Source organism: Rattus norvegicus, chromosome 1, assembly GCF_021556685.1.
Source record: "Rattus norvegicus strain SHRSP/BbbUtx chromosome 1, alternate assembly SHRSP_T2T, whole genome shotgun sequence".
Lineage (NCBI taxonomy): Eukaryota > Metazoa > Chordata > Mammalia > Rodentia > Muridae > Rattus > Rattus norvegicus.
In genome coordinates, this window is record NC_141534.1 from 211,799,345 (window position 1) to 211,823,264 (window position 23,920).

Sequence of the window (23,920 nt, forward strand, 5' to 3'; positions counted from 1 at the left end):
TTGACAAAATCCCTAACCAGCGCATCTGGCCTCCATCCCAGCACAGAAGAGGAGAAAGAGGAGAAGAGGAGAAGGAGGAGGAGGAGGAAGAGGGTGAGGAGGTAGGGGGCAGGAGGGGCAGCTAGGCACAGTCGGAAGGGAAAATGACATCGCCTTTGTTTTCAAGGAATATATGTTTGGCCTGATATACGAGTTTGTTTATTACTATGATGTATTGAGTTGTGTTGTATCTACTATCAATGAAAACGTTTATTTGTAAAAAATCTTTATGAGAAGACATGGAATTAGAAGGGGGCCGAGGTAGGTGTGGGAAGTGAAGGGGAATCTCTAACATATACACAACGTTAACAGCATGCGTACACACAATGTCATACACACACACACAATATTAACATCACAGATGCACACAATATTAATAAAAACATCTTCAAGACCTGAACAACCAAACAACCCCCAGAAGAAACTCATTGTTTTATGCAAGTGACCGATATTGATGATTCCTTGAAATTTTATTATAATTGGTACTGATGCTGTGCCGAGGGGGCACTGTGTGTGTGTGTGTGTGTGTGTGTGTGTGTGTGTGTTGGTGTGTGTGTGTGTTGGTGTGTTGGTGTGTGTGTGTGTGTTGGTGTGTGTGTTGGTGTGTGTGTGTTGGTGTGTTGGTGTGTGTGTGTGTTTTGGTGTGTGTGTGTGTGTGTGTGTGTGTAGCTCAGAAAATAATTTCTTCCAACTTTATGTGAATTCCAGGGATGTAACTCATGCCTGCAGGCTTGCAGGAGAGAGGGACAAACATCTCTCTCTGTTGAGTCACCTCAACTGCAACAATTAAAACAATTTTTCGAGGTAGCCAGACCCAGAGACAATGTGGTGGCTAAGATGAAGCGCCACTTTGGGAGGATCTGAATTTGGTCCCCGGCATGGTCACTGAACAGCTCTCGACAACCTGTAACTTCCAAGGTGTCCAATGCCTCTGGCCTCTACAGGCACGTGCAATCAAGTGCACACACTCATATGCATAATTAAGACTAAAATTAAATATTTTTTAAAAAAAGAATGGCTTGTATAGTCTTGAAAGAGTATAGTGTAAAGGGCTCTTGCCACTCGACTTAAGGACTCACCGAAAACATGCAAGAATCAATTCTATGCAGTATTAGTGTTGGCAAAAGAAAAGACGCAGATTAACAGACTGGAGCTGAGGCCAGAAGTCCATGGACCATTGGTTTTGGACACAGACACAAAGACAGAAAAGGCATTTCAGTGGAGAAAAGGCAGGCTGCCAAACAAAAGGTGCTGTGACAACTGGCCTTTTCTCTGCACACAGACAACCTGGATCCATTCTGCCTTCATTTAGAAGAATGTCGGCCAAAACCATGTAAGGAGAATTTGTGTCCAACCTGTGGAGCTACTGGGAGGTGGTGAGACCCCCCTAGGAGGTGGGGCTAGGATGTGCCCTTGAATCGGCTCTTGGGATCTGCAGCCCATTCGTTCCTGGCAAATTGGATCACAAGAGTATGTTGGAGCAACAGCGCCCCCACGTGTCGCTGAAAGGAACCCCAAGCCAAGCAGCTCTGGCCTTTGGAAGGCAGATTGGCAGTTTTTACATGCATGCCTCCAGGAGACTTCCCAGCACTGCGCCCACCCAAGCAAATTGACATCTGCAGAGAAACGTGTGCATTTTCTATGGCTTCGTTCACAGATGCCTGAGGCAGAAGCAAGCTGGCAATGTTTCAGTGTGACAGAAGAGTACCAGGGCAGTGGGCAGAGCGGACATCCCCCTTCCTCTCCCCAAATGCCTTCCTCCACTCAGCCACATGCAGGAATCTCATAAGTTCGCTGCAGCTGGGAAGAAGCACAAAGGAATGTCTACCTCCTAATAGTTACAAACAATTTCTGGAGTGTGAGGGAAGGAGAGGGAGAAGAAGAGGAGGATGAGAGGGAGGGGGAGAGGGGGAGGGGAAGAGAAAGACACAGACAGACAGACACAGACAGAGACAGACAGACAGACAGAGACAGACAGACAGACACAGACAGACACAGACAGAGACGGGGACAAGGTGGACCCCTCAAGACCCCAGCATTGGTCTTAGTGTTCAGATTGTTCTGCAGTTGGACTTTGGTGGCAGTTACACCACTGTGGACACACAGCCACACACTGTCAAAATGATGTGCGTGGACGACCATCGTACTCGCATGTGACAGTCTGCTTTAAGTGCTAACTTATCACAACCTAGAATCACCTGGGAAAGAGAGAATCTCAATGATCAATTGTCTACATGACAGCTGTGGGTGGGGTGGGGTGGGGGCATTTCCATGGGAATTGTCTTAATTAAGCCAATCGGTGCCACACAGTAGGCGGGAGCCCCTGGACTATGTAAGACCAGAGAAGTGGAGCTGAGCACAAGGGAATGAGCCTGCATTCACTTCCCTGTGCTCTTGACTGGGGCTGCCTTGACCTCCCTGGTATCCTGGACTATGAACTGCAATTGTAAGCTGAACTAAACCTCTCTCCCCTAACTTGCTTCTGCCAGGGTATTTTATCACACAGCAGAAATGAAACCAGAACAGCCCAGAAAGCCACACTGAGGGAGTGATGGGAAGAAATGTCAGGGACAGGGAATTGTCTTTCAAAGGCACATGCACAGAGGGGCCGTGGTCCATACAAACAAATGCAGAGGGGCCATGGGAACCGATACAAGCTGAACAGTCGGCAGTGGAAAAGCCCTGGAGGCTATTCTGCTTCAGGTCAGACCTGGCCCTGTCCAGAGCAAATTCCATCCCAGGAGATCTTGTGTTTGTCTAACCATTAAGACCCAGCTCTTTGGATGTGGGAAGGGACCACAAACATTGGGACACCAGCAGGCAGATCTGTGGTGGCTGTCTTAGGTCTCAGGAAACAGGGGTTAGGCAGGAGAGAATAGATGTAGCTACTTGGCATTTTCAGTCTCTGACACTTAGGCCTCAAGAAAGCATCCAGCGGGACCATGAGTGTAGCGGGACCATTGGCTGGGTGAGAGACCTGTTAGCGTAGGAGTAGCTGGGTAGTAGGGCTCAGGGCTGCTCTCTCCTGGGCAGAGCAACTCTTGGCCTTGACAATCCTAGGCCCAGGTATACAGAAAGGGGATGGATGGTATCCTGTCCTTTGGAGGCCATTTAAACCCCAAGATAGGCTGGTAGATATCAGTCCTTGATGTCTCATCCTGCTAGCCAGAGAGGAAGGGACGTAGGGCAGCCTGGAGTGATGCAGGTGGGACTGTGAGGCTCAGAAGCAGGATGGGGAATGAAAGTCCTGAGCCTTTGTGAGCCCATGACTCTGGTCTCAGAAGGGAGGGTCCACTTCATTCCTGAGGTAGAAGGGACAGGAGGGTACAGGTGAGAAGAACATTTATGAGGCAGAGGACAGAGAAGAGAAGTATATCCAGCCTGGTTTTGTGCAGGGAGGAACCCCAACCTCCAAGTGCTTCCAGCAGGACGTTTTTTCTCTCTACTCTCCTGCAGTAGTGTGTGTGTGTGTGTGTGTGTGTGTGTGTGTGTGTGTGTGTGTGTGTTTGTATGTGTGTGTTTGTGTGGGTGTCTGTGTGTGTCTCTGTGTGTATGTCTGTGTCTATGTGTGTCTGTGTGTTTGTATGTGTGTGTTTGTGTCTGTGTGTCTGTGTGGGTGTCTGTGTCTATGTCTGTGTTTATGTTTGTCTGTGTGTTTGTATGTGTGTGTTTGTGTGTGTGTGTCTGTGTGTGTGTGTTTGTGTGGGTGTCTGTCTATGTGTATCTCTGTGTGTATGTCTGTGTCTATGTGTGACTGTGTGTTTGTATGTATGTGTCTCTCACTGGCCTAGAACTTTCTAGTTAGGCTTGGTTAGGCTGGCTCACCACTAAGTCCTAAGGATTCTCTTGTCTCTACCTCCCCAATGCTGGGGTTACACTGCGTGCCACCATGAGCAGTTTAAAGTTGGGTTCTGTGATTCCTCATACTTTCACAGCAAGAACTTTGCAAACCGAGCTCCCTCCCCAGCCAGAATTTGGGATTCTTATACCTTCCACCTCCTATAACTCTACCAGAGTCGCCTGGAGTGATGGAAATAGGCAAAGTGGCCTGGGGTGGCTGCCATCAACCACACACCGATGCAGGCCGAGGACGTCATAGACAATCCAGAAACTCACTTCAGCACATTTAAATGTCAGTTTGAACAGCCTCAGGTGGGGTGGTTACCAAGGCACACTTTGCTTTGTGACTGGGACCTTGGGCTCAGTTGGGGCACCAGTTTGCAGGTGGCAGTTATCCAGACTTGCTACTGAAGTTGTCCTACTGCCTAACCAAAGGTACACACGAATTTGACTGATCCCTGTCGAGATGCATGAATTTTCCCAGAACTAGAAAAAGCCACCCTAACATGCAGGCAGAATCTGCTGGCACACAAAGTCATGGTAAACCAGTCTTGGCAAGCACGGTCAATTGACTTTTGATAATGGTGTCAGAATGACTCTGAGAGTTAGTTAGGCAATCTTCTACTAGAGAGGAACAGAGTCTGGCTACACACTGAGGGGTGCCCCCCCATTCTACCTGTCACGCATAACTAAAACTAAAACACACCTAAAACAATTTAAGCGTACTCTCCCTGGGGCTAAGCAGGGTGGGGCGGGGTGGGGTGGGGGTGGCTCACAGCCACCCTGCAGTTGACAGGGTTTCTTTGATCACTCTTTCCGCAGGTTAAATGATTTGCTGTGTCTGTCACTGAGCAATGCTGCTGGCTTGCAGGTCCTCTAGGCTTTGAGAGCCAGAGGGAGCACGTCCACAGCATGTTTGTATGGACTGACCACAGACAGAGGTACTTGGGCTCTGTCTGCCCAGAGACCCATCATGCCTGGTGAGGGATAAGAACAGAGAGCATCCTGACCCTTCACACAGGGCTTGGTCAACTTGTTGGGGATTGTCCTGCCGTTGGGCCTCTTTCCTCACAAAGGTGGGATGAGCTATAACTTAAGCCGGCTGGACAGGCCTGGCCTACACCGGAGGCCTATGCGTCCTTGCTCTTTTTCACACACTTGATAAGGGCGGCTGAGGTGAGATATGGTGCTGAGAGGTATAGGGCACCAGTGACAAGGACAAGTCCCAGGTCTGGAGAAATGCAGAGTTTACTTGTCCTAAGCCTTTGGCTCATAATCCCAGGGAGGCAAGTTCAATGTTCAGAAGGGTAGTGAGCATTAGCCTTACAGCTGGCCAGTGCCCAGATGTGACATGAATGTCAACTGTACGTCCCTGGGGAACACACCTGGTGGTGAGAGAGGCTGAGTCCTACCTTCCAGACTGCTGTCTGGGGAAACACAGGAAGATGGATGGGTAGTCTGCCGGGAGAGCCCTGCCTGCCTGCTGTCTCTCCAACAGCTGCAGCTCCCGTGTCTCCGGCCTCTTGTGGTACCAGGGAGCCTCAGTCTGAGGTGGTCCTGAACAGTCCCTGGGTCTGGAGACAGGGCCAAAAAGATGTGGCCATCACCCACTCCTAGGAGAAACAGAAGCTGATGTGACAAGGACAAACAATGGGCCAGCCAGGACAGCTGTCCTCAAAAGGACAGCTCCTGACTCAGCCAAGATGTGACTCTCACCAGATGGAGGTGAAAGATGGGGACAGAGCTGCAGGTCACCCTGGCACTGGGTGGCCTGCAGGTTTCTGGCTGGCAGGCCTTGGATGTCCTTGTCCCTGCTCCAGCTTCACCCTAGGGAATGTGAGGAGGAGGTGGGCTGGGGTTACCTGTCTTGTCTGAGTCATGCAATGGTGAGGTCTGGAGGCAGTGAGGATCCAAACGGACTGTATAAGCTTGTGATGCACGAGGCCTGGGGGTGGAGCTCTGGCTGAAGAGAAGCAACAAGCTCAAAATTGAGAGGCTGGGACTGTCAAGCCCTCCCTAACCCCCATCCAGGTAAGATTTGCTCCTCCCCAGAAGCCACCAACCCAACTGCACCCCCATAGTCACCCCTGCTCCTGGCTTCTGTAGCTCATAGATCCTCTACCCCAGACATGGCTGTGGCCTCGTTGTAGAAGTGGGGCTTGCATTGGTCCTCATCAGCCCGAGGATCCAGGGGCAGCGGGCGGGTTTTCTCCTATCTTCTCACTTGAGTGGCTGCTGGTTTCACTTCTCACCCTGTTGTGTCCCTTTCCTCCATGGCTGGAAGCACAGGCGTCCTAGATGCTCAGCCCAATTGTTATTCTTGTCCTTGTCCTCTCCTGCCCGCCAAGGCCAGGAGCTGGCCAGAGACTAAGGATGTCGAGGAACTGGGAGCCAGATCCCCGAGGGACAGCGCATGGGGCCCAGCCTCCCAGGCACCAACAGGTGCCTGCACAGGGTCCAGCCTGGGCTTAGAGCACAGTAGGTCTCACTTCTCAGAGACAGCAGCCCCCGAGGTAGAGCACAGCACACAAGATCTAGCCGGCTCCTTCAAGCAGCCCTTGTTTTTGAGGTATCTTCTTGTGGGGAGATTGTCCCTATTGAGACCCGAAGCTCAAGGACATTTTGCTAGTGTGTCCCGTGGACACTGTGCCTGGGGGCTATATTGCCATGTTATAGGTACCCAAACTCTTGACTCCTCAGCTGGATTTGTTGACGAATGCTCATAGTCCCAGAAACTGGGAGGCAGAAACAAGAGGGTCCGGAGTTCAAAGTCAGTCTAGGCTAAGGTCTGAGACTAGCCTAGGCTACACAAGACTCCCTTCTAAAAAAGATAACAACAACAACAAAAACCAAACAACAAAAATCTGCACTTCCAATTTGTCTATATGCATTGTCACATCTCCAGTGGTCACCATCATCCTGGCCAACACATAAAACATCTGTCTCGATACACACCCAACAAACAGCATATACCTGAAAGCATTCTGTTTTCATGAACACCGTGGTGGCCACTGTGATTGCTACTTTTTACGGATGGGAAAAGCAAAGCAGAGAAGGTTACAAGTACTCACCCCAGCTGAGAAGCATCAAGACGGTCATCTAAGCCTAGGTCCTCAGAACATGACCCCACCCCACACACTGCCAAGAGTTTGCTGTCACTTAGACCTTGCCTTGCTCTCCGCCACTTATCCTACATTGGGGGGGGGGGGGAGTGAGCTTCATGTAGGGGCCGATGACAAGGGTCAGAATAGCATCTATTGCGAACTTGAGACCTCCCATATCTTAGTTTTCATTTTCTGGGGCTGACCAATATCCATCCTAGCTACTGGTCTCAGGGCAAGCTCAACTCATAAAATAGAATAGTTCAGCTAGGGGGCTCTCCCTGTGGCTTCCTTGGGTCCTTGGCTGGTCACCAGGTGTCAGGCCAGCACTGGACCTGCCAGCTTGTCACCTGAGAATATGCCCTGTTGCTTGGGGCACCCTATGGCTCAGTAGAGGAACAAAGAGGCAGGGAGGGAGGGGTAGGAACAGACAAGGAGGGCAAGGCAGCTGTCATCTGGGCTCCCCCTGCCCTGCACTGGTCCTGCTTGGTCCTCTGTTGCCTGGCATGTGTGTCCTCATAGGGATGGTGGAACAGCAAGTCATGGAGTTGAGGACTCTTTGCTGTCCTGTTAAGGGAAGGATATGGTAAGGATAGCCCAGTGGTTCAGGTCTGGGAATAGACTGCCTCAGAGGTAGAGAGCATCACAGACTTGGGAAACGGTAATGACTCCATTAGCTAAACAGGGGGCTACCCAGAAAGGCACTGTAGGGGGAAAGGGGCCCTGTGGCAATGAAGGCCACAGCACCCCAAATCCTGCTAAGACCTGAGCAGTGGACAGCTTGGACTCCCAAAACCCATGGCCTCAACTTTAGACTCTTCACCACACCTAACTCCCCTAGGCCCATCGGTTTATCTGTCTTCCCAGAATGAGTGGTGGCTCTGGGCTCTCTGGATTACATCATAGGTTTTGGCTACAGTTTTAGTGATTTGGTGCTGCCAGCTCCCCTAGGCATGGCCCTCGAGCCTTTACAGGGAGCCTGCTGTCCTCCTGTTCAGGTCCTGTGCTGCTGCTTCTCTCAGATGGGGAGACTGAGGTCCAGGATGGCTCTGTGTCCCTCTCCCCCAAAGCCAGAGTCAGGATTGTCTCCAGCTTTAGGTTCCCCACCTCAGGTGCTCAGCTGCCATATTTGTCTAAAAACAGGGCTCGGGTGGGGGTGCTGGGCCTCTCTTTCATGGTGCTCCAAAGACTCTGGGACCCAGTGATCTCTAGTGGGCAGGACCCTTGGCTGGCACAGGGAATTGATGCAGGAGTGGAAAGCCCAGTGAATCTGAAGAGCCTCCAGGAACCAGAGCTCCCTGGTAGACAGGCAAGCAGTTTGTGTGGCTGCCTCTTGCAAGGTGTGTTACATAAAGGCTGGCATAGATCGAGCAGCAGCCGTCACCCTCATTCCTTCTGGGTTTCGGCCATGGAAAATGACAACTCCGACTCTCCTAGAGCGTGAGGCCCTGATGGCTCCATCCCGGTCTCAGTCCTCATTAACCATCACCCAGAGCCCCGAGCTCCTTTCAGTCTAGAACTGCAGAGAAGGCCTGTTTCTTTGCAGATGCGGTGAGGGACGGGGGTCATCCAAGAGCCACTGGCACCTGTTCCTCTCTTGGTAGTTCTCGTGTGACCCCCGGCCTCCCTTCACTGACCAGTGGTAAAGGCCTTGGGCCAGTCTTGCTCTATACAATGCGCTCTTAGAAACCCCTAGAGGGGGGCTGGGGATTTAGCTCAGTGGTAGAGCGCTTACCTAGGAAGCGCAAGGCCCTGGGTTCGGTCCCCAGCTCCGAAAAAAAGAACCAAAATAAAAGCTGATACTACCTCTCCCCACACATGGGCACTGAGACATCAGACCAACGGACAATGGGGGCAGTTTGTCCCTTCATATCAGGCAAAGGCTGACTTCTCTCAACCTTCCTAAAGCTGCTACCCTTTAACAAAGTTCCTTATATTTCAGTGACCCTCCCAGCCATAATATTTAGTTGCTACTTAATAACCAATTTTGCTACTGTTATGACTATCTGATATGTAACTTCTAAAAGGGTCATGACCCACAGATTGACAAAACAGCTTCTCTAGGGAGCCTGCACCAGCCAGTGTTCTAGGAGCCCAGCGCCCTAGATGGTCTCAGCCAGGGAAAGTCAGCCTGCTGACTCCCAGGTGGCCCCAGGACCCTGTCTGTACCTAGCATGCATCTAGCTGAGTTCTTGGCCAGTTCCTGTCATAAGGAGGTACATCTAAAGAGCACCTCAGTATTGTTCCAAATCTCACCAATGCAATACTAAGTTAGGAATTTAGAAACTCACACACACAAAGGAACTTAGAAACAGTTCCTTTCTTCTTAGAGTAAGGTAAGCTGGAAGTCTCAGTCTGGGAGAGGGCTGCCCAGGACGAGGCATAGGGTATGAGGTCTCCAGGCACACTTGTGACCAGCCTGTTGGGCTTCCCTGCTCAGGAAGTGTATGCAGCCCCCTCACTCTCACCACCCTGGCAGTAGTCCTGGCAGTGGGCGGTAGCAGGAGCCATCCAGACAGGGAGCAGGGCACTGTTTGTGGGTGCAATGCAGCATCCTGTCCAAGACACCTCGGGGCTGCTGAAACCAGCTGCCTGCTCCCATCACGCCTGCTATCAGCCTTTGAGGCTGAGAACTGCTGGGGGACAGCAGACTAGAGGTGCCCCTCCGACTTCCGGGTCAGCTGACCAGGTGCAACTCCGGGGAAACTTCGAAGTCAGCAGAAACCCCTACAGGGTCCCCAGACTCCTCCCTACATGGCTCCAGACCCTCGGATTCCCAGGGCATCTCAGCAGTGTAGCCTCAGGGATGAGGCAAGACTGCTCAGGGTGGGTTGCGGGGGAGGGGGTGTTGCACACTCACCGTGCAGCACGGCATGAGGGCACAGGGCAGAAATCTCCTCGGGGCTGGTCCTCAGTTCGCCTCACTCAGCTATGCTATCTCCAGTGGGTTGGGTCACCAAGTGGGCTGGCCCCTCCTCTAACTAGCCTCTCAGAGCCAATGGCAAGCAGGACTCGACTGCCCCGCCTCCAGTAGAGGCTCTTCCCGGCGGGTTGGCAGCCACAGCAAGTGTGGAGCTGTGCAGAGGGCGTGTGGGGCACTCAACCCAGGGCTGAGCGGCTCACTGCAGGGATGCACCCTAGAGACTTACAACTAGTGACCCACAACGGTCCCGTGTGTGGTGTCAGGGACACCTGTCCCCTCCAGCATGATCTCCTGTAACCTTTCTCTGGGCACCCAGCCCGACCTGGCTGCAGCAGGAACTGCCTTGGTGAGATCTGCTCTTACCTAACGCCAGGGCTGTCTCTTCTGCGACTGATTTGGGAAGGGGCTGCAAGAGGAGACATGGCTCCTTAACAAACACCGAAGGCCCCACTGACAGGCACTCAACACCTCTATGGCCTTTCTCCTCCAGGGACAAAGCCTGAGGCACAGAGAGGGAGGGTGGGCCATCTTAGGTATTGTATTGCTGTTTTGCACTGTGCGGGCATCAGCTCCTCCCACCACTACGTCCAAGGTTTCTCCTATCCTTCCCTCTTTTCCCTTTCTCTTCCCTCTCCTTCTTCCTCTCCTGTAGCTGTTTGGACAGAAGCGCCATGCGTGCCCCAGAAAGGCTCCTCAGGGGTGGTTGTGGGGTGTTGGGGCAGTTAGACAATCTTAGTGTCTCTCTGCTGAATCTTTTTTTTCCGGTTCTTTTTTTCGGAGCTGGGGACCGAACCCAGGGCCTTGCACTTCCTAGGTAAGCGCTCTACCACTGAGCTAAATCCCCAGCCCCCTCTCTGCTGAATTTTAAAGCTCAGTAGAACCATCCCTGGCCCTCCAGTGTGGATATCTGCCTTCGTGTGTCTGTGGGTGCCAAAGACTTAACTTGCTTACTTTTAGCTCTGCCTCGGCACAGACTCTGAGCGGCAAACCCTAGGGCACCGGGAAGAGTGGTCAGGTGGCAGGATCATGGTGGCAGAGGTGTTCAGACAGGTAGGCTGCCAGGCTTATCTACTCTGCATACCTCAAAGAGGAAACAGGAAGCCTTAGAGGCCGCCAGCCTGACAAAACACAGACTCTCTCTGTGCTTCATTTTGCCCATCTCATAAGGGTCAGGAGGGCAGGCAGTGGGCATGACCTTTGGAAAGAGATGAGTGAAGTTTATGATACAAAATTTCTTAGTAAATACGAGGAAGAGCTCCTCTCTCACCTGCTCTCAGACACTCCTCCTGGATGGTGTCCTGTTGCCTGGAGCATAGGTGTGGACACTGACTTTCCCAGAGGCTTGTCCCAGCCACTGGGGAAGGACTTCTGGAGATGGGGGCTTCATATCTATCACACGCATCTTGAGGGCACTGTGGCAGAAGGACACTGGCTTTATGGACAGGCAGGAAACCGGAAGCAGGGTGAGGCATTCACTTTGTCCATCTTCTGAGTTCTTGGGTTTCTAGGGCATCCTGAATCTAGTAGCTGAGGCTGGAGTCCTAGCATCTACCAAGAGGACACCTGCAGGTCTTCGCTTTGTCTGACAGCAGCCTGTGCTGCCTCCCTCTCCCCTCCTTCCTTCCCTCTTCGTCCCTCCCTCCCTCTCCCTGAATCCCTCTCTGTTTTCCCACTTACTTCTTCCTTGCTAATCTTTTTTGTCCCTTCCTCTTCTCACTACTTCCTGTCCTTTCCTTTCCTCTATTCGGCATTGCCTGGACACCTAGCAGACGTATTGGGCAATCACGACAGTATCAAGTTAGAAGCGTGTCTCCTGGGGTTGGGGATTTGGCTCAGTGGTAGAGCGCTTGCCTAGGAAGCGCAAGGCCCTGGGTTTGGTCCCCAGCTCCGAAAAAAAGAATAGGAAAAAAAGAAGAAGAAGAAGAAGAAGAAGAAGAAGCGTGGCTCCTGACTCCATGACCACTTGAACTCACATTTGTCCTTGGCAGGCAGTGGGTGATGATGATGATGGTGGTGGTGGTGGTGATGGTGGTGATGTTGGGGGGATGGTATGATGACGATGGTGGTAGTGGTAGTTATGACAACAGTGGTGATGATGTTGACGGTGGTGGTGGTGATGTTGATGATGATGGTGATGATGGCAATGGCGGTGATGAGGAAAGCAAAATGACGGTGGTGGGTAGTGATGTTGATGGTGGTGATGTTTTTGATGATGGTGATATGGTGATGGTGCTGATGGTTCTTATGGTAGCAATAGTGCCAATGGTGATGACTGAGGATGGTGTGATGATGACTGGGTGAAGGCTGTGTAGTGGCAGCATGTGGCCCCTGCTAGTCTCGCCCTTACCTGAGGAAAGATCTGTCTCCCAGGTCATCTTCTTTTTCCTGTTATGTCAGGTCAGTTCATCTAACTTTACCCTTCCAAAGTGTGGCACTGAATAGAATTTTGCAGAGAGAAAGGAGGAAATGTTTGGGGTGGGAAATAGCCCACCCCAACTCTACTCCAGAGTGGCTGTTCTGTGCTGGGTGGGAAGTCAGCCCCTTTCCCTGTGCATACTCTAAGCAGCCCCATCAAATAAGGCACTAATGAAGATGGCGCCCTGCCAGGTCCTGCTAGCTCCACGGGGAGGCCCCATCTGTCTCTTTGGCTCTCATGCCTTTGGCGAGACTGGGTCTACCTACCTCCCCACAGGAAGCTACCAAAGATCCTTACTCATCGTCTCCTAGGTACCTCCCGCAGACAGCCTCTTCCAGGCCATTAACTGCTTAGCCACCTGTTAACCCATTCCGAGACAGGGCTGGGGCTATCGCTGCCAGGCCCGGGCCTCTGGGCAGCTTAGGTTCCGCAGGTCTCACATAGCAGGTACTCTGTAGAGCCAAGGCTCTGAGCATCGCAGAAACTGAAGAACAGGCCCTGATTCCATCACTGATGAGTATCAGGTACATCAGGCCCTGGTTGGGCCTCAGAGTTTCTTCACCTATTAGAGCGATGAGGCTAGCATGAGTAGATTTCTAACCTGGCAGGGAATTCTGTGTGGACAGTTTGTTACACATTAATCATGAAGGACAGGATGTGGTGAACATATCTGTAATCCCAGTACCTCGGAGGCCGAGGCAGGAGGAATACAAGTTGAAGGTCAGAATGATCTACACAGGGAATTGAGAGCCAATCAGGGCTACATAGCAAGGCTATATTTGTTGCTATACAGACGGGCTGTAAAGTTTTCACCAACCTAAATTCAAGGGCAACCTGTGACTCAGTTCATCTCGGCATTCACGGGTCTCTCCTGAATACCACAGGGCAATCAGGCCAGGAGGAAAGCACCTTCTGAGGTGCCTCAGGGGATGTGTTCACAGGTAGCTGAGCCCTTATGACCTCCAAATCTCTCAGTGACCTCCCAGTAACCACCCACTCAGCCCTTTAGACACACCAAACTATAAAATATCATCGTTCTCTCTCTCTCTTTAAGGAGCCCAGAGAGTCTGTGTATCTCTTTATGTGTCATTGACCTTCCCCTCTAGGAGCTCCAATGTTTGGCATTTGCTGTCTTACTGTCTGTGTCATATTTTTCTTAAGAGGCAAATATAGGAGCCAAGCAATGAAGAGCACTCTCTGCTCAATCATGAGGATCACGTGTGTGTGCATACACACACACACACACACACACACACACACACACACAAAGGAGGAGTTTTCTGAAGGTGTCTGTCAGAAAAGTACGCGCCTGGAATATTCTTCTTGCCAGAGGTTTCAATATGGCTGGACAGCACGCTGGTGGCTTATTTCCCTGGTGTTTTTGGTAAGGTTTGAATGTTACCCTTTACATGTGTATGTTGTAGGTCTGGGTGTTATGTCTCTGCACTGTGTGCATGAAGTGCCTATAGAAACCACAACAAGACACCAGATCCCCTGAAACAGGTGGTTGTGAGCCACCTTGTGGATCTTGGGAACTGAACCAAGGTCCTCTGGAGATACAGCCAGTGCTCTTAACTGCTGAGCTGTTTCTCTAGGCCCAGGGCTAGACTGCTTTAAGAATGACGATGGAGGAAGGTTATTTTCTGTTTTTAAATTTTTTCATTTTAATTATTAAAGAACCATCATAAAATGTACAAAATAATGTACTCTTTGGAAGCTTGGCTCTCTCTCTTTTCTTGAACTGTAGGTTAAGCTGGCTGGCAGGTCAGGGTGGAGTCTGCAGAAAAAACTTGACTGAGCACAGTCCTAGAGGTATCCAGAACCGGGGATGGGACAGGCTCTGGGTAGGACCCAAGGCCCCCTGCTGGCACTGTGATGTCTCTTGGGAACACCTGAGGAGCAGAAGTGCCCAGGAGGCAACAAATTGGGGTGTCCCTGGGCACAGGACAGACTGGGTCTATTTAATGATGAAACACCACCACCTTGTGGCCTCTGTGAGTAGTAACACCAGGTTGGAAAATTGGGGAGGCCACAAGCCCAGTGTCTTTACCTGGATGGTGAGGTTTAGTCAGGGAATGTTGGGGTGAGGGAGGGAGAAAGAATAGTCAGATGAATCCCATTAGTGGATGCGTCCAACATAAGGCCTCATTGCCCCCAAGAGCAGAGAATGCTCCCCAGAAGCCGATGCTGTAGTTCCAGTCACCTGACCCATCTATGGCAGGAGGAAACAAAGCTCCCGGTCTACTAGGATGGTGGGGCAGTTTTCTCAGGCAGATGCTGTAGGGGCAGAAGGATGTAGGACACATGCCCTTCTTCATGCAGCCACCCCTCTGTATGTTCTTGTCTTCTTTGCGAGTTCACTATGCAGCCTGTCCCCTTTCCCTTCTCCCCTGCTTACAAGAGGTAGCCACAAAGTCCCCAGGACCAGGGCTGGACCATGGCAAGGGTTTGAGCAAGACTGGGATCCCTTGGCAGCTATGAGGGCAGGACAGGTGGGTGTATGAGTCACTATCTACACTCGGAGCATGGGCAGGGATATCCCCCCACTACTTGACTGGGACTCTTCCCCTAGAGCCCTGCTTAGGGCTGCCAGCACTGGCTCCTTCTTGTGCTGCCTGCCCCTCAGGTAGTACAAGAAGGGCTTTGCACTGCTGTCAACGCAGGCCAGGAGGGTGGCCAGTGGGAAGAAAAAGGGAAGCAAGAATTTTATGATTGGCCGCAGGCACCAGTAGACAACCAGGGGCAGGCGACAGAAGAGCAGAAGGACCCCGAAGAACTGGGCCAACTTGCAGAACTTGGGGGGTGGCTGTAACGAGCAGCAGTTCTCCGAGACTAAGAGAAACTTGCATACCCCAAACACCGAGCCAGCCAGCAGCGCAAACCAGATGACGCTGACCCAGTGGTACTTGAGGCAAACCAGCAGATTCATTCCATTGAATAGCAGGCCACAGGCATTGGCTGGCAGCAGCACGACCGACATGGTCACGGCCCAGACCATGAGGCAGAGGACAAATGAAGTGTGCCTGGGGCGGCAGTTGGGGCTGCAATATGAGGGTAGCATGTAGGAGAGGCAGCAGTCCACACTGAAGGCAGACAGCAGCCAGAGCCCTACAGCAAACCAGAGGAAGGTGACCGGGAAGTGCAGTTTGAACTCATGGCCCGACACGATCTTGGCAAGAGAGAAGGCAACTTGGCAGGAGAGGAAGAGGAAATCAGCAGCGGCCAGGTGCAGCAGGTAGGTGTTGAAGGGGCCCTTCTTGATGTGCAGACCGAGGTGCCAGAGCAGCAGCGTGTTGCCCGCCAGCCCTGCAAGACTGACGGTGAGGCTGAGGAAGAAGAGCACTCTGTTGATCGGGCCCCAGATGTCGAATATGGCCCAGATGTTGAATGTGTCCCAGAAATTGAATATGGAGAGCATCCTGGCTGGCTTCCGTGGGTGCTCCGGGAGGCCCCTGCAAAGGGTGACAGGGTTCACTACCCAGTCGCTGTGCCCCTAGTGTGAAAGGCAAGAGATCATAAGCTTCCAGAGTCTGAGTTGTCTCAGGCCCCGTTCTGGCTTTATGTGAACTTGGCCAGGGTAACCCCTAACAGCTTCCATGCTCGGAGGCACCATTCTCTGCCCTCATCCTGGTTAGGCAACCCTTCCTGAGGTAGGAGCCCCCTGGCAGAGGCCCACCACATTCAGGCCAAGGGGCCATGGGTGGAGGGACTCCCCTTTCTTTTTAACTGGTACTGGTCTGAGGGCTCTTCCTCCAAGGCTCTAATCACACACACCCCAGGGTCTCTGATAGTGCCTGGTGTGACCCCAGAACACTGAATTCCTTGCTAGGTGAGGCTTCAGGGGACTTTCCCCACACTGTCCTTCAGGAGAATGACCTTAAGTCTACACGGTCCTGTGGGACTGTGACTAACTCTGAAGGTTCATATTAGAGTCTGGGACATTGACCATGGGTCTCAGGGCCCCAGGTCTTCTTGGGGAACAAGTAGGAAATCTCCTGGGGGTCTCAAGGAGGTGCATCTCAGAGCAGCACCTCTTTCCACAGGGCCCACAGTGGACCTTGTCCAAGGTACAGGGATGTACCAGATATGTGGACCCAGGTTCTGGAGACAAGAAATACTAGGGAGGACCATCAATAGGAAAGAACAGATGGGGGCTTGGAGAACGGGGTGGGGGAGTGAGAAGGACAGATGGATAAATGGAGAATAGAGGCAGAGATAAAGAGATAGGGGCATTCATGGGAAGACATAGTCAGAGATGGAAAGAGACAAAGACAGTGACAGAGAACACCGTGTGTACTTTGTGTATGACCCTCATTCCTGGACTGGACTGTGTCCCCTACCCAGGATACCACCCTAGCTATCTCTGCATTCACTGAGATGCACCCTACATCAGTCACTGATTCCTCTCACAGGACCAAACCTTCTGCACTGTCCTGATAAGTATAGCCTACCGTCTCATCACACCAAGCATCCTTCCTGGTACCTCCAAGGGATGGAGGTTCAACCTACCAGCCCAGCTGTCAGAGTCAGAGTGCAGGTCCTCAGGACCTTGAAATTAAGGACTGGTCCTTCACAATCATAGTGGTGGCAGAGGCAAGACTCTTCCTCTCCGTGAGCCCTCAGGGTGTTAATCCAGATGTCTACTCCTGTGTGGATTCTGGCTGGTAGAGGAGGCAAGGCTAGATCTGAAAGGGGATGCAGTGGGTGGGTTGGGGCATCTTCCTCATCCTTGTTTTCTAATGGACCCGGAGCTATGAATTCCAAGCCTGACCCTCAACTTCCAAGGCTCCCTTAACTGCCTTCCCCATACGGTCTTTTTCAGAGGACATCCTCAGAGCCACCAGCACCCCCCTGAGAGCCAGGCAGACAGGTATTGTAGAGGGTAAGAGAAGGGGTACTCCATGCTTGGAGGAGCAGGTAGAGGGGCAGACTAACCTTCTTACCTGCTGGCTGCCTGCTGACAGTGGCTGTGTTCAGCTCGCTCAGCCCACACTTGTTGTCTTTGAGCTCCTCCTGGACCCTTAATCCGCTCCTGTCCTCTGAGGCTGGCTCCTGCCAGTTCCTTAGAAGTGGGCGGGTGTGTCACCTTTTTACAAGAATCAAAGGAATGACCTCAAACAGAGCTGTTAGTGTGGAAGGCTCCTCCTCTTCCTCTGGGAGATATAAGCAGAGAGCCTTGCACAGGGCCTGCTCTGGAATGATCCCTAGCCTTAGGTGCTCAGGACCAAAGAAGAGATGGTACCTGTATAGACGGATCAGTAAGTAAAATGTTTGTTATGCCAGCATGAGGGCTTGAGTTTAAATCTCCTGCACCTGTAATAAAAGATAGGCATGATGGTGTATGCTTGTGACCCCAGTACTGGGAGATGGGGACCAGAGAACTCATGGGACTTGGTATTCATGTGGCCATGCCAGTCAGTGTGTTTGGTGCAAAGTCTTATCTTTAAAAAATAAGGTATTGGGCCAGTGAGAGAGTTCAGTGGGTAAAGGTGCTTGCTGCCAAGCCTGACAACTTAAGTTCAATTCCAGGGATCCACATAGGAGAAAATTGATTCCTAAAAGTTTCCCTCTGATCTGTATACATGTGGTGGCATATTTGTGTGCAGACACACAGATAAACTTAAAACATATTTAAGCCAACTGTGGTGGTCCACAACTTTAATCCCAGCACTTGGGAGGCAGAGGCAGATAGATTTCTGTAAGTCTACACAAAGTTCCAGGTCAGCCAGGGCAGTATAGTGAGATGTCTCAAAACAAAATTAGCACGGAATTTAAAGCGTTTTTTAAAGTGGAGAGTAATTAAGAAGTCACACACCCAGGGTTGACCCCTAGGCAGCACATGCACCTGCACAGATGTGCACATAAACTCACATGACTGTTGGAAAAGAACAGGGAGAGGCAGGCAGAGCTGGGACTGCACAGTGAGGTATTTTGGAGAATTTACTGGCAGGGGAAGGTTCTGGGGAACTGGGCAGCCAAGCATTGAGTGGATTAAGACAAAAGTATGCTCTCAGGCCTGAAGATCTCTGGTTTATCCTCAGATTTCATCAAAAGCCACGCGCATCCTCCAAGTCATCCAGCACACGTGCTTTCAAGGATCTGTGTTATGATTTTCTAAGGAAATATACAGGAAAACCCATCTTATGGTGACTCACACAGCTGTGGCTCAAGATGGCTGCCATTATGTCAAGCCAGGTCCATGCTCTGTTCTCTGTGGGATGCACCCTTTCAATACACACAAGCACTGTGCAGCCCCAAATCTCCCCAACTTTTCATTGTTCAGGTGGGGCTTTGTTGTTCTTCTTCAGGGCTTTGCCCTTGAGGATTAATATAATTGCCATATTGTGCTGGTACTGTGAGGTGATCTTCTGGCTCTTTAGAGGTATCCACAGCAGCAGGAGAGCCTGTGCACCACTGAAGCAGGCAGCAGGGAGTACTTGGCACCTTTCCTATGACAGAGTGGGATTGGATAGGGCTTTGATCTTGATTTTCCCATGTGCCACAGACTTGATATTCTCTGTGGATGAGGTTTGGCCTGTGGGCTGTCACTAACAGCTGCTGTGTGAATGTGACCAGAAGCGCATGTGTGATTTAACACCTCAGGCTCTGGGCTAGAAAGACGGCTCAGGAGCTGAAGGTCTCACTGCTCTTCTGGAAGACCTGAGTCCAGTTCCTAGCATTGAGGTTCCATGATTGAACCAACTAAAGGGAGAACGGACTCATCCTGGATGTCAGAATGGGGACTGTCTTCCCTTGTACCCATGTAAACCCCAATGTGTCTTATCCCAAGTGTTCTGAGGTCACCAGGCTACCTGTTTGCTCTATGAGACCATTGGGTCATGTTTGGCATGAGTGGCAATCTGTTAAACTTCTGAGACTACCCAGGATGTCCTCAAGTATCTTTAGGTCCAGAGAAAGCTAAGGTCAGTGTCCTCATGTGATTAAACCTACCTCCCCAACCCCCAGCCCTGACACAGTGCTGCCTGCTGACCAGGGTACTCATACCTGGAATCATTCATGAGTCATATGACCCCAATGCCCTTCCCCTTTCCCCTACCCCCAATTTAATTTACGTGTGTGTGTGTGTGTGTGTGTGTGTGTGTGTGTGTGTGTGTGTGTCGTGTGTCGTGTGTATTGAGGTCAGAAGATGACTTGTAGGAGGCAGCTCTCTCCTTCCACCATATGGGTTCTAGAGTTTGGAGTCAGGTTGTCAGGCTTGGTGGCAATACCCATTAAACCGTGTTATCACTCCTGTTGCACAGCATTATCCTCCCATCCTTTAAGCCAAACCTCTGCCATCTTTATGAGGACATCTGTATCTGTATGACAAGAATCATTCCAGATGGACTTGTCAAGTTAGAAGTTCTCTCATAGAAAGAGGGACTAGGGATGGTCCTGGGAACCTTACCTCAGTATCCAGTCAACGTCCCCCAACCCCAGCCATGTGGAAACATTTCTTCCCAAACTGCAGGTCTTCAGGGTCCAGAGTAGAGTGTGTAATCAGGAAGGCTGCGGGGAGGGTTTCCATCTGCAAGTCCATTATGCATGACCTGCCAGCCTGGCCTATGCTCTGTACATAAGCCAAATACATTCTTTGTTTCCCCCATTGAACTTGGTTGTTGTTGGGACATTAGAGGGACAGGGGCAGATGCTTCTTGGTTCCTTTCAACAAGCAGAAAATTCCTGATGTTGCCCCCAAATCTTTACAACTTCTCCATTGTTCAAGGTGGCCCTGGTAGGGTTTGTGTTGTTATTGTTGTCCTTTGGTTAGTTTATTTTTGGTTCAGTATACCTCATATGACTTGTTACACCGTGTCTTAGGTGAGTGGTGATCTGTGGCTGGCCTTATCATTACTACAAGCATGCGGTACTCATGCATGGAAGAAAAGGGGGCAGACTTCCCTGAAAAAAAATTATGTATGAATGAGCTGGAGAGATGAGTTACTGGCAACTATGAGCTGACATGTAGGTGTTGGGAACCAAGCCCCCTGGTCCTCTACAAGAGCAGCAAGTGCTCCTAATGGCTAGGCCGCTGAGTTGTGTTTAGTGATGAGGAAAAAGCATTTTCCCTGTAAGTTTGGGAAAAGACAGCTCTGCCCGTCTTTGTGGTTCCGTCCTAAAGAAGGCCTTGGCTATGCGATGAAACAGCAGGCTATGACGAAGGCTGTGCAGGAGAGGAGGCCATGAGTATTTGCCAACCTCAGAGGTGAACTGAAAGGATACATGTTAGGGGACAGACAAAACCAAGTCACCGTTAACAACTGGAAAGCAAAAGTGAAGAGACCATGTGCAGACAGCACCCAGCGAGTTTACAAAACACACACCATGACACCGGTATGGAAAGCCAGGAAGGATAGCCTATAGAAAAATGAGTTACAGGGAGGCAGAAGACTAGACCACATCCATAGGTCAGGAAACACCATGGTTGAGATGCTAGGTTTGGGCTGGACGATGATTCTGACAGTAAAGTGCTTGTTACCCAAGCATAAGGACCTGAGTTCAGATCCTAAGCATCTGTGTAAGAAGCCGAGAGTGCTGACACTGTAATTCAAGAACTGGGTGAGCGAGACAGGAATCCCTGACGACCACTGGCCAGCTACTTCGGCCAAACCAGAAATAAGATGGAGGGGCTGGAGAGATGGCTCAGCGGTTAAGAGCACTGGCTGCTCTTCCAGAGGTCCTGAGTTCAATTCCCAGCAACCACATGGTGGCTCACAACCATCTGTAATAGGAGCTGATGCCCTCACCTGGTATGTCTGAAGACACTGACAGTGTCCTTACATACATAAAATAAACAAATAGCTATATAAAAAGGAAATAGGAAGAAGATGGAGAATAATAAAGAAACTCCTTGGGGCAGCAGTCCTGGTGGCAGGTCCACACCCTCAACACCACACCCAGACCCTGTATAGAGTTGCTGGAATCAGGGAGGCCTGGGAATTTGGCTACACAGAGAGCAAACCTGAGCTCTCGAGTCTGTGTCAGTTATCCTGTCAAGCTGATTAAGAAGCTCCCAGATCTCATGGCCAGCACTGTCCACTTCCACCAGTCCTATCATTTATTCCCTTGACATTATTCTCCTCTGAATACCTACCCACCCAATCATCCATCCATCCATCCATCCATCCATCCATTCACCTACCCATCATCCATCTACTCATCCACCCACTCATCCATCCATCTATCCATCCATCCACTCACCCACTCACCCATGCATGCATCCACCCATCCATCCATCCATCCACTCACCCATCCATCCATCCATCTACCCACCCACCCATCCATCCATCCACCCATCCATCCATCCATCCATCCATCTATCACCCGCCTATCCACTGGATGTGTGCTTCCTGGCTCCTCCTCTCCATCCAGGGTCAGCCTGGCTGCTTCTTGCTGGCTCTGAGCCCTCAGGAGCAGACCTGCTAGTGAAGGATGCAGAATCAAGCTGGCAAACACACTAGCTATAGAGGAAGCAATCTCACATCAAACTTTCTGTGGCGGGGTGTGTGTATGCACAGGTTGGGGGAGACCAGACAGGTAAGAAGAGCTAAGGACAGATTTCTGACATCAGGAGCCACAGCACCACAGAGCCAACAGACAGCACCCTAAGCAGAGACAGAGACAAGCAACAAGGTGGAGGTGCCAGGTCAGGTGGGGCAGGCTGCACAGGGCATCTCTGCCTGGCATGGGAGGTGATGACTTTGGTCTTAAAGGTTAGGGTAGGCTACCTGCTGCTGAAGCCTGGCTTAGCTGTCCTGGCGACCTTCTGTGTCATCTGCAGATCTGGCTGACAGCTTCCAGGTGACACTCTAGGGGTCGTCCAGCTACAGAGGTACCAGAAGACAGGAGCCTAGACAGGAGCCTAGACAGGAGTCAGGTCTGTCTTGCATTTGTTTCAACTTATGCCAGCCCAAGAGCAGCCTTGACACCGTATGTGAGTCCTACTAGGGCTAGGATAGTCATGGCTGCTGCCTCTGGACTTTGCTAGCAACCTCAAACCCAGCAGTGGCCTGGGAAGCACCAGCCCTGTGCCCCACATCTGTCTAGACCAAGACGTCTATCATATTCCCCAGGGCTTTCAGCTGCTGCCATATTCACCTGTCACCTCTGGCACACAGATCAACAGCCCTGCAGGGCTCAGGATCTGTGTCCTTGGGCAAGAAAGATACAACTGACCTCATGTTTGTTCTCTCTCCTTATCCCAGGGACAAGCCTTCCAGGAAGGCACCACTCTGTTCTTCAGAGTCTAGAGTGAAATGCATGAAGAAGAGGCAGCTCTTCCCCACCCTGCCTACCCAGAACAGCCTCCTCTGCTGTGTCCTCCACACACCCCTCCTGAACCCATGCTGACCTTAGTCTAAGGGTCTCATGTGTCCCAGATCCCCTGTTAGAGCCACTCCAGTTCAGAGGGCTCCATCTCAAGCTTCATCCGAAGGACCTAGTGAAAGACTCTGTCCCCCCCCAATGTAAATGGGTCCTAAGGGACAACGATTTGAGTTTCACCCCTGGCCTCCATGTACATGTGTGTGCACTGCACACACATCCACATGGGCATCTACAGAGAGAGAGAGAGAGAGAGAGAGAGAGAGAGAGAGAGAGAGAGAGAGAGAGAGAGAGAGAGAAAGGAGGAGATTTCTGAAGGTGTCTGTCAGAAAGGTACGCGCCTGGAATATTTTTCGTGCCAGAGGTTTCAATGTGGCTGGACAGCACGCTGGTGGCTTATTTCCCTGGTGTTTTTGGTAAGGTTTGAATGTTGTCCTTTACATGTGTATGTTGTATGTCTAGGTGTTATGTCTCTGCACTGTGTGCATGAAGTGCCTATACAAACATAAGAAGACGCCAGATCCCCTGAAACAGATGGTTGTGAGCCAACTTGTGGATCTTGGGAACTGAACCTAGGTCCTCTGGAGATACAGCCAGTGCTCTTAACTGCTGAGCTGTCTCTCCAGGCCCAGGGCTTGACTGCTTTAAGAACGATGACGGAGGTAGGTTATTTTCTGTTTTTTTTTAATTTTTTCACTTTAATTATTAAAGAACCATCATAAAATGTACAAAATAACGTGCTCTTTGGAAGCTTGGCTCTCTCTCTTTTCTTGAACTGTAGGTTAAGCTGGCTGGCAGGTCAGGGTGGAGTCTGCAGAAAAAACTTGACTGTCCTAGAGGTACCCAGAATGGGGGTGGGATGGGCTTTGGGGAGGAGCCAGGGTCCCCTGCTGGCACTGTGATGTCTCTTGGGAACACCTGAGGAGCAGAAGTGCCCAGGAGGCAACAAATTGGGGTGTCCCTGGGCACAGGACAGACTGGGTCTATTTAATGATGAAACACCACCACCTTGTGGCCTCTGTGAGTAGTAACACCAGGTTGGAAAATTGGGGAGGCCACAAGCCCAGTGTCTTTACCTGGATGGTGAGGTTTAGTCGGGGAATGTTGGGGTGAGGGAGGGAGAAAGAATAGTCCAGATAAGTCCCATTAATGGATGCGTCCAACATAAGGCCTCAGTGCCCCCAAGAGCAGAGAATGCTCCCCAGAAGCTGATGCTGTAGTTCCAGTCACCTGACCCATCTATGACAGGAGGAAACAAAGCTCCCGGTCTACTAGGGT

The 23,920-nt window shown here is 51.1% G+C and overlaps 1 protein-coding gene across 2 annotated transcripts; it reads right to left on the reverse strand.

The window, feature by feature from the left end:
• Window positions 1-13,958: 13,958 nt before the first annotated feature.
• On the reverse strand, window positions 13,959-17,314 carry Mrgprgl1 (MAS related GPR family member G like 1). Of its 2 annotated transcripts, none has more exon segments than NM_001447246.1 (2): window positions 13,959-15,812; window positions 17,263-17,314. In NM_001447246.1, a coding segment is annotated over 1 exon segment (906 nt). In that variant the 5' UTR covers window positions 15,738-15,812; window positions 17,263-17,314; the 3' UTR covers window positions 13,959-14,831.
• Between the last annotated feature and the right edge of the window lie 6,606 nt (window positions 17,315-23,920).

What these genes read in the sequence shown, in the direction of transcription:
- Mrgprgl1 (XM_087583467.1), bottom strand. Translation starts at nt 15,737, where the DNA reads ATGCTCTCCATATTCAATTTCTGGGACACATTCAACATCTGGGCCATA.